Below are 11,094 nucleotides of genomic sequence, written 5' to 3'. Positions count from 1 at the left end.
TTCAATGCACAGGACAGCCCCACAGAGAATGTGCACTTGACATTGGGGGTGGGGCTGAGGTCGAGACACCCTGAGCTCGAGCCCCCTGGAGATTGCGGGGTGGGGTGGTGACGTCTGCCAGCAGCCCTGAAAGGCAGGTTGGCTTGGGCTCCAAGCCAGTCGGCTCCTGTTGTGCACCTGTGTGAGGCTTGTTTATTCTCCTTATGGCATTTTAATCTCTCATCATTCCCAGTGGTTTCTCTTTAGCTGCCTGAATGGGAAGAATTCAGAAGTAGAGCCTGTCGAGTGCATTTCTGCTCGTCTGTGCAGATTTTTCAAATGGTTTCCCTGTTTCTGCCCATAAAAACTTGGGCGACAGAAACATCTTGCTCTGCAAACAGGCCTTGTTTGCCAGGCAGTGTGGCCTCCGGGCAGGTGGCCTGCAGCTGGCTCAGCAGGAGGGGGGTGGGTGGCAGGGGCGGCAGCCCTCTGGGAAGAAGGGCAGAGTAGTTTGAAGTCAGGTGTCTATTCCCCCCTCGACTTGTGGTTCATGGGTGCATGTCACCTGCATGTGGTGACGTGAAGGGGTGACATGGGGAAAGCAGAGCTGATGGCTGTTTAATAGTTATCATTAAAAAATACATATATATATAATCTCACAACCATGCAGGAGAGAGTAGAATAAAAAGTAAAAATTCCTAATTCCCCTTTCTTAAAGGTAACTGCCATTAACAATTTATTGTAGCCTTCTTCAGGAACATATGCCCTCATGCATGTACGTGTGTATGTGCGTGCATGCGTACAGGCATATATGTGGTCTGTGTGCATACGTGTATATCTCTCTCCCCTGTTGTTAGCATCCAAAATATATATCCTTTTCTGCAACTTGCTCTTTTCACTTAATGCGTCTTGAACATTTTTCCATATTGGCATATCTGTATTGGTTCAGCAAATATTCATTAAATCCCTCTTGCGAGCCGGGCCCTGTAGATAAAACAGTGAACAAATGAGATGATGATCCCAGTTTTGTCAGACTAATACCTGAATGAGGGAAGACGGGCAGTAACTTATGCCGTGTGGAGGTGACATTAAATACCAAGGAGAAAACTAAATCAGAGAAAGGGGGATCGTGAGGGATGGCACAAACGTGCAGGTTTTTAAAAGGTGGCCAGGGAAGGCCCCGCGGAGATGACATTTGAGCCAAGACATGAAGGAGATCACGGGTGTGCTGTGTGGATGTTTGTGGCAAGTGCGATCCAGCCAAAGGGAATGTCAAGTGCACAGCCCCTTACGTGGGAGAAGCAACAAGATCCGTGTGGCTGATGTGGAGAGTAGAGCCCCCTAATTATTTTTGAGGGCTGCGTGATATTCCATCGGGCCTATGAGTTAAAGAACAAGTTATTGAATCAGTCCCGCGTTGGTAACATTGGGGTTAATTTCTGCTTTTTTTGCAGTTAGAGATATTAGAGTAAGGTCTAGGCACATACCTCTCCACTTGTGTGTCCAAGTGTCCACTGAACTAAAGTCCTAGCAGTGCAACTGCTTAGTCGAAGCAGTTACGTTTGTCACTTTTGAGAACTTGTCAAAATTGGCATTCCGAAAAAAAAAAAAGCGGCACAATTTTTACTCCTTTGTATCTTCTCGAAGCATGCAGTTGAAACGGATGACTTGGGCCAATGTTTTAGCCCCCCTGTGGCCCAGGAGGCCCCATCTCCTGCCCCGCTACAAAGCTTCTCGTGAGGGTGAAACAAGCGAGCTTGGGAAATCATTAAGTGCTGAACAATTGCGTGCTGATTTTTTTTTTTTATCATTCTTTTTTACCTTTAGGAAGCATTTTGATTTTAAATGATGTATGTATTTGTAACAATTCAAACATATGGCAAAGTCCAGAAAAATAATCACAGGCAGTCATGGACCCCCTCACCCAGATCTGCTTCAGATTTGACTTCGGTTTTCATTTCTCAGTTGGCAGAGGCAAAACAGCTCCACGTTGGTTGCTGGCTCCCAAAACCTAGGGCGTGGAAATTTTTTTTAATGAAATGGGTAAAAAAAAGTGATAAATGGACTCCATTATGATTTAAAACTTTTTCTTAACTATGCTCTTTGAAAGACATAGCTAAGAAAATGACAGAAGTAGGCACACCCTGAAAGAATGTTTTTACAAAACATATTCAACAAAGAGCCTGTATCTAGAATTTTTAAGAGCTCTTATAACTCAATAACAAGGCAAACAACCCACAACCCAATAAAAAGTGGGAAAAAACGTGAACAGACACATTTCACGGGAAGATACACAGATGGCGCAGAAGCACGCGAGAAGGTTCTCTACTTCATTAGTATCAGAAATTCAAAGTAAAACCACAGTACGATCCACTGCACACTCACTAGTATGACTCGTATACGCATCTAATGGGGGTGCAAAATGCCATAACCACTTTGGAAAACCCTGTGCCATTGCCTTATAAATTAAATACACATTTCTTTACCGTACAAACCAGCAGTTTTAATCTGAGGTAAATACCCAAGAGGAACGAAAACATATCCACAAAAAATCACGTACACAGATGTTCCTAGAAGCGTTACTTTACCAAAACGTGGACAGCTTACAAGTGCTCATCAACCTGTGAATGAAGAAGCAAATTACAAAACGTCCGTACATTAGAATTCTGCCCAGCAATAAAAAAGAACAAAATATTAATACACATACACATGGGCGAATCTCAGAAGCATTGTGCAAATGATTATACACAGTGTGATTCCATTTTAATAGAATTCTGGTAAAGGGAATAACTCTAGTGACAAAAAGCAGGTTGGGAATTGTCTGGGACTTAGGGCCTGATTGGATGGGGGAGGGATGGAGGAGAAGGCATTGTTTTAGGGAAAGAACTATTGTATATCTCGATTGTGGTGATGGTTACACATCTGTATATAACGATTAGAATTCATCCAATTATATACTTAAAATGGATGGATTTTATTCTATGTAAATCTGAGACTGGCCTGTGAACAGTAAGTAGCCACTCAGCCCTAGAAATTGATAATTGTGTCATAAAGGAGCAAGTAAGGCTACAGAAGTAGGACAATAGAGCTGTTTATGTGTTTGGGTTTTTTCAATCCCAAGAAACTTTTAGAAAATATTGACAGAATTGTTCGGTCAACACCCATGTTCCCACTACCTAGATTCTAGTGACCGTTTTGCTATTCGCTTTATCGCGCATCTGTCCATCCTTTTGTTTATCTCTCCATTCATATTTTTCCTGCTCGTCGAGGTCAGTTGCAGATATTAGTCCCATTCATTTGTTTTTTAAAGTTGACTTTTTGTTGAAGTGTAACACACGGGCATGGAGAAAATCATGACGTAGGCGTGACTGATGAAGTCGCTGGCCATTGGTGTTGCGGGTTGGTCTCCTGCTCCTCTCCCCAGAGATTGGGGTGGGGAGTTGGGGCTGAAAGTCTCAACCTTCTAATCATGCCTTGGTCTTTCTGACAGCCAGCCCCCATCCTGAAGCTGTCAGGAGACCCCGGTCACCAGTCATCTCATTAACATACAAAAGGACACTCTTATCAGTCCTAAGATCCCAAGGATCCTAGAAGGTTTTGTGTCAAGAACCAGGGGCTAAAACCAAATATAAAAGAAGATGTTTCTATCTCCCCTGTCGTTCAGGAAATTACAAGGGTTTTAGGAGCTCTGTGCCAGGAATTGCGGGCAGAGACCAAATATATGTTTTTTATTATGTCACACGGCTGTGTCTATTCATTTACGTACTGTCTGTGGCTGCTTTCTGCTACGATGACAGAGACTATAGGTGGCCCTTGAAACCTAAAATATATACTATTTGACCCTTTATGGGAAAAGGTTGCCTACCCACGAACTAAAGTAGCACCTCTGGGCTTTCTTTCGTTCATTTTATTATTTGATTTATTCTCTTCTGTTTTTCATTCACTCCTCCCAGGGAGAACCGACTGTGTCATTAGGAGCTTGGCGAGTTTGTTTCCAGAGGTCCTCGGTCCTCTGTGGGTTGGGATTGGGGTGTTAAGTTCTCCTGACCCTCCTCCGCTCGCTGGGACCCGCCTGCCCACAACAGGCAATGTTCTGTCTCACTCCGTCATCGGTGAGCCTGCTGGTCAGGCTCAAACCTGCGGGGACAAGGCCTGTATGGTTTTTGGTCAGTGACGTTTAATTCGAGGAGATCAAATAGTGAGGTCACATCCTTTCTACAAGGCAGCTAACCCACCGAAATCCAACTGATATTTTGATATGCGACTAACAGTATATCTAACCTGACTTTCCCTGAGAATCACCTGGGGAGCATTTGAAAACCACTCAGTAGACTCTCTTGGGGTATGACCCTAGCTCTGGTATCTGTAAAAAGTCTTCCAAGTGTCAACCAAAAAACCGGAGAGACAATCATCAAACAAAAAGTATTTATTTGGGATCGAAGGGATTGCAATTCGGGCGTTACAGATCCAGGCAGAAGCCCAGATAGTGTCCCCTCCTACAGGAGAGGGACTCAGGGTTTTTATGAGAAAAAGGAAGGAAGATGAAGTAAGTCGTATTAAGGAAGAGTTCGTTCGTGCCTGATGAGGTGGGGTGAGATTTGCACTTCACAGATTGGCTTGAGGTTTCCGTCATTAGGCAGAGGGCTAGATTCCTACTTCATTGATTGGTTAGCGATTTGGTCACAGCAAAGTCCTTTTTCCTCGGCCCTTACAAATAGGATATTTTCATTCTTACTGACTTCTTACAGTGTTGGCGGTTTGGTCCAGTTTGGAAAATCAAGAAAATAAGATGTGCAGGCCAGTTCCTCTGAAATGGCTACTTGGCTCTGTTTTAATACGGTTCCTCTCATTTTTCCCAGGAGCGATTTGCATGTTCATGATATTTTTACTTTATTTTCTCGATTATTTTAGAAGATGGAGGGGGGAAGATTTGATCGCTGATCCCCCTAAAGCTTCAACAGGTGTCTTGTAACTGGTTCCAAAGACAGTGTGTAGGGAACATGTTCCCCAAAGCAATGCCAGCCTCTCTTATAAAAACAAATGTGCAGAGACAGTCCTGATTCAGATGTGTACATTCTGGTGATTCGTGTAGAAACAAGCACATTACTGTACAGTCACACTTTAAATGCTTCCTCCTAGACGGTGTGATTCACACACAGATCTGAAAGTGAGTCTTCACCCCATATGTCGGCTTCATAAACGCTGTCCGCATGGCTCAGCTTCCACACAGAGGCGTACAGACGTGGTCCCAAGGAGTTTCAAAAGAAATTTCGATCTTGGTTTCTATGTCTTAAGGAAGGAGAAAGAAATCTAACCTGGAAGTCACGGCGACAGTTCTCAGAAGCCCTTTCCTCCACTCGCCAGTTCTCTCTCGCCCTGATTTGTTCTGGAATTTCACCCGTCAGGCTCTCGCACCCCCTCCAGCTCAGCCGATGCAATGTCCCTACTTCCCTCTCTCTAGGTCCCCCAGCTGTTTCTCCCTATCGATTTTCATAGCCTCTCAGGTCTCGGCGACTTTCCTTGGTGACAGAGGAGAAGGCGGAGGAGGAGGTATTAATGGAGAGAAACTGTCATACACGCTTTTCCCTTAAGGCAGGGTTACTCAGCCCTGACACTTGTTGACATTTTGGGCCAGGTTCTTCTTTGTCGTGGGGTTGGCCTGCTGCATTGTAGGATGTTTAGTAGCATCCCCCGGCCTCTGTCCACTAGATGCCAATAGCACCACCACCCCGCCCCCGTTGTGACAATCCAAATGTCTCCTGACATTGCCAAATTTGAGGGACAAAAATTGGTCCCTGCTGAGAACCGCTACGTTAAAGGAATTCACCATGTCGGTCTAAGCCAGTATTGCCGATAGATCTGGAGCCTGTAGCTTCCTTTCTAGATCACCTCCTAGCACTGGAATCCCAGGATTCCCCACCCGAATGACCCAGGCTGGTTTCCAGGCCTGCTCGGGGCTCTCCAGGCCCATCCTCAGGAAGGTGGGCGTGATGCCAGCGTGTGTCCTCTAGGCCCAAGGGGATAATAGCAGCACTTAGCTCGTAGAGTCGTGTAGATTAAACGCACGTGATAAACACTATGTGTTGGTGCTGCTATTATTTTGTTCATATCAGTGGTCCCTAAACATAAGACGACTTCCGTGTCTGCTGCCTGCTTGATCAGGCAGCCGTCCATTCAGACGTCGGAGGTGAGCCGGACTGTGCTGGGCCCTGGAGAGTGGGTGTGAAGGCGTCCAGCATGGCCCCTTCACGAGGGCTCGTTGAGGGCCTTTCTCACTGTTGGCTCCTTGTGCTTTGGATGCCGGCTCGAGGATCTCACTCCCCTGCAGGTTCGCAGGTGCAGGTACCTTGTCCTTGTCACATGTCAGGCTCAGTGGGAGGGGGGCATGGGTAGGACTTCTTTCTGAGATGGGAGGAGGGGAAATGATTCTGAGCTTCACATTTCAGTTCTCGCTGTGCCGTGGACTGGCCGGGGGACCTTGGGCCCTGAGACTCTTAACCCCCTGAGCCTCTCATTCCCCGTCTGCAAAATGGGGGTGTAAATAAATATACCTCCCCCAATAGGATCGTGGTGTGGGTTAAGTCAAAAATGTATATAAAATGCTTTGCTCGGTGCCTCGTTTACAGAACTCAGGATTCGCGATTGCCGATTTTTAATTATTATAATACCGTTATCTAAATTATCCTTATGACTGTTGGAAGAAAAAAACATGGAAAAGGAAAGTTCTGTCCGAGCAGCTGCTATGAATCACAAAATGAGCCAGGAAAGCTTGAAAAACATCACCCTTAAGTCGTAGATGAAACTTCTTAGAACCAAAGAAATGTCGGAGCTGAAAGGGGCCTTAAAACCTGCCTATATCCCCCCCCCCCCGTTGTGTAACTGGGAAAACTGAGGCCTGAGGAAGGAATATGATCGACTTTGTTTTGGAAAAAAACCTGAAACAGCTTCTAGGTTTCAGAGAGAAGAGGAAGGAGAGAACTCTACGATACAGTGTGAAGAAGCTTTGCAGAAGTTGAAAGAGAATGGGTATCACCTTTGTCGTGCTGTCAGAGCTGGCCCCTGGGGGCTAGGGGGGAATCGGGGCTGTGTAGACTGCTTTGGGGCTCCCCCAAGAGTTGAGATGACTCATGAACGTGCTGATGAAGTGTGGGGATCCCTCTGGGTGAGGAATTAGGGAGGGCTGAGAAACGGCCCAGGATGGGCTTAGGGCATCTTTTCAGAAATGGGGACAGCACCAAGAGGTGGATTATGGGTGACAGTGATGAGGCGGGGTTCCAGCCACGGTCTGGGGGCACCCTCGCACAGTGCTGTCAGTCTCATAGCTGAATATGGGAGCATCACCTCGTGAACCAAACATGCAAAACGGGGAGCCCGTCACGTCTGCTCCCGTTGGTAAAGATCGAGATTCTTTTCTTCTTCCTTTTAATTTGCAGTGTTTATCACACCCACACTCTTAAGTCATCGGCTTCCCTTCCAGGACTGTTTTGGCAAACCACATTCGCAACCAAAAGGGTTTAGCTCTTGCGAGGAAGAACAAATTCATTGCCATAGCAAATATCAACATGTGAAAGACTCAACTTGTCCATGACTCACGTAGGGCAACGGGACCTGAGGCCTCAGTCTCCCCATCTGCAACATGGGCGATAGCAGCTCCCTTGGAGCAGTTGGTTCTCAGTGGGGTCGGGGAGATCATGCTCCCAGGGGGTATTTGACAACGTCTGGAGATGCTTTTGGTTGTCACAGCTGGGGAAGGGTACCTAGCGGGCAGAGGCACCAGAGGTGTTGCGAAGCATCCTACGGTGCTCAGAACAGCGGCCGACAGCCCAGAATGGGGAGTAACAGTGCTTTATTAAGCACCTTCTGTATGTATGGCCCAAGGCTAAGCACATCCTGTGGATTAACTCGGTCCTCACATCTGCCTTCTGGTTGGGGCTTCTTACCGTAATGACATGTGACAGCATGCTGACATTTTGGGCCACATCATCCTGTCTGTGTCCACGGATAGGACGTGGGCTCTTAGAGAAGATGCGAGGTGCCCTCTTCCTGGGTTTTGTACACGGGCTCGGTGCTGTCCTGTTTTTGGCCACCCCGCGATTATTCGGGCTGAGACGTCACTTCCTGATGACTAGGGCGCACTGGAGTATGTACATTGTCCGGCAATGTTCTAGTGACTGCAGTCAAATGAGTCCCCCCGTAACAGCCATTGGGGGGCTATTTGGGGTGCCTTCCAACATTCTTAGCTGTCATTGTTTCTAAAGAGGTGGGATAAGGCATCTAGTTGGGAGGCATTTGCTTCCTTTGCTGGCCTCTGGGGGCTGGGGGGGAATCGGGGAGGTGTAGGTTATTTGCTGCAGAGACTGTGAGCTTTACCAGCAGCCAGCTCAGTGACTTGATTTCTGTATCTATGAAGTAGAGGAGGCGCAGGGGTCCCCGGCCTCGTGTCCCCGAGCCCCTGTCTGGATTCTGTATGGATCCATTCCCTGTTCTTCAGCCTCAGACACCCCAGGATTTACAGCAATGGCAAATCTTGATCCTCTTCCAGGCAACTTTTCTAATAGAACTTATTAGTTTTATTCAGCTTCAGCTTATTACAATTTGCATTTTAAGTGTTTGGTTTTTAAAAGACCGTTAAGATTGCCATAACTGTTACCAAGTGATTTGCAAGTGCCTCGCCTGCCAATTAACTCAGATGGCCACAGCAGCCACTGCTTCCCATTAGAAAAGGCTGAATCACTCAGGCGCTCCCACCTTCCGAGGGCCGAGTGATTCACTTGCCAACTTTCTTTGCAAATTGGGATAAGGAGCGTAGGCTATTACACTTCCTTTAGCCTTCTTCCCCTTCTGGCAATTTAGATGTGGTTTCTCTAATAGCAACTTATTTTTTTCCCTTTGTTTTCTTTCCAAAATAATATGCACTTGCTGTTAAGAAGTTTAAACTGTACATGCTTATATAACACAAAAAAGCAGACAGTTCCTCAGTTTCCCCTCCCTAGAGAGAGCCACTCGCTCTTAATAGTTTGGCGAACATTCCTCCAGACACTGTTTTCTAGTTTATATATTAATATTTTTTAACAAAAAGATTGTTTACATGTACTGTTTTGCAACTTGCTTTTGTCTCCTGGCAATAAGTCTTGGAGATTTTTCCATTTGTATCTATAGGTCTGTTCTCATTTTTAACAGGGACATTGGTTTCCATGGTATTGTTACATCAGGGACCATCTAATTAGTCCCCTCCTAAGACAATGACTCGGGTGTAAGTAGGCTACCAAGAAGGTGAGCCCAAAAGCACCGATCAGGGAGCGGGGACGGGAGGCAGGCTGTTCGGGGCGTCGATGAAGGAAGGGGAGCTGCAGCTCAGGAGGTCCCTAAGACCACCATCAGGTTCAATGATTCACCAAGACTCACTGAACTCACAGCTGTCACACTCATGGTTATGCTTTATTCCAGCAAAAGGATACAGACTAAAATCAGCGAAGGGAAGAGACACGTAGAGCAGAGTCCAGGAGAGACCAGGCATGAGCTTCTGATTGTCCTGTCCTACCGAAGTCACTAATTCTCCCCGTAATGACATGTGACAGCATGCTCAGAGTACGGCCAAGCAGGAAGCTCACTCGAGCACTGGTGGCCGGGATGTTGATTGGGGCGTCAGATACATGGGCTTGGCTGACTGTCCAAGTGGCTGACCCTCGTCCCCTGCCCTTCGTCTCAGCGGTCAAGTTGATATTGAGTGTCCCAAGGCCTCCACCGTAAATCACGTGGTTAGCGTAGACTGGTGTGGCCCAGGCAGAGAACTGTGGGTGCTCTCGAGGTCGGAGGACACTGTCCCCAGAAGACGGGTGGCCTGCGGGGTAGGCCGAGGCGGTGGGCAGGGGACCAACAACCTCAGCCACACTTCCTTCTGGAGGTTTTTATTTTTTCCATGTTTCATTCTTACAAACAGTATTCTAGAGCAGGGATTAGCAAATTTTTCTATAAAAGGCCAGGTAGTAAGTATTTTCAGGTTTTGCGGGCCACACCGTCTCTCTTCAAAACCACTCAGCTCTGCGTCCATAGACAGTATGCAAACAAGTGAGTTTGCCTGGGTTCCAATAAAACTTACAATAGATGGTAGGCCAGATTCGGCTTGGAGACTCTGGTTTGCCGACCTCTGCGACAGAAAATATCCTTATATCCATATCCATATACATATATGTATATATCCATATACATATATGTGTATATATATATATCTTTGTTCATTTGTACAGATAATTCTATGGGACAAACTCCTAGAGATAGAATTGCTGGATCACGAGTTATGACCTCTTTATTTTGAGTAGATACCGTGAACCTACACCAAAAGTTGAACCGATTCCCCCTTTCATCAGCAATGCATGGGAGAGGGTCCTTTGGCAGAGATTTCTCCTCTTAAAACCCCTTTCCCAGGGAAGCAAAGCCTATGTCCCTTTACGGACATTCTTCTGCCTTTTCCGTTGAGCAGAGGAAGAGAGAACATTGTGGCCCCAGGAAAGAAAATCAGACGGGGCCTGACATGGTCTCAGAATGGTGTCTTGCTCTAGATTCGAGGCACACGGCGAAGGGGATGCTGGCGATGTTCTCGTTTAGTGAGCTTAGACTGATGCGGCACAGGGCACATTCCCCGGGGGGGTGGGGGACCAGCCCCACCCTGAGAGAAGGAGATGGGCCTTTGGCAGAGAATGTAGAAAGATTTCAACACACGCGCCAAAGTTAGAGTCCAAAGGAAGGTTTATTAGAAAAGGGGTGACACCCCACAGACAGAGTGTGTCTCCTCCTCTCAGACAGAGAGTGAGAGGGAGTAAAGACAGAGGGGACCCCCCCCCCACTGCAGTGTCGGGGAGTTCAGTTTATATGCCAGTTTTTTAGTTCCCATGAGTTACAGTTTAAAGACTTTGTTTACCGGTTTCCTGTCATATGGACCCACAGTGAGGAAGGGAAGGGTATGTAGAATGAAAGGCCTGCGGGCAGTTCCCAGCCTCTGATCCGGAGGTTCCCGTGGTTTTAGCCGTAGGGAATGACGTTTTTATTTTGTGTGGGGCAGGCACTTTTCCTGTTTCCCCCTCCCGGAGTGGGGAATGGGTTGTCAGCAATCCCAGC

The 11,094-nt window shown here is 46.9% G+C and overlaps 1 protein-coding gene across 9 annotated transcripts in view; it reads left to right on the top strand.

The window, feature by feature from the left end:
• Positions 1 to 11,094, top strand: part of SYT17 (synaptotagmin 17) — a 61,812-nt gene that overhangs the window by 47,526 nt on the left and 3,192 nt on the right. Inside the window, exon 8 of one of the 9 annotated variants that reach the window (XM_023521760.1) lies at positions 5,119 to 5,947. The exons of the other annotated variants lie outside the window; for them this stretch is intronic. Within the exon in view, the coding sequence (XP_023377528.1) occupies positions 5,119 to 5,144 (26 nt within the window). The 3' untranslated portion in view covers positions 5,145 to 5,947. Of the gene's footprint in view, positions 1 to 5,118; positions 5,948 to 11,094 lie in introns of those variants that run through there. 9 annotated transcript variants of the gene reach the window in all.

The sequence above is a fragment of the Pteropus vampyrus genome, unplaced genomic scaffold (genome assembly GCF_000151845.1).
Source record: "Pteropus vampyrus isolate Shadow unplaced genomic scaffold, Pvam_2.0 Scaffold314, whole genome shotgun sequence".
Taxonomy (NCBI): domain Eukaryota; kingdom Metazoa; phylum Chordata; class Mammalia; order Chiroptera; family Pteropodidae; genus Pteropus; species Pteropus vampyrus.
The sequence above is the reverse complement of the archived record's forward strand: the minus strand, read 5'-3'. Positions and strand labels throughout refer to the sequence as shown.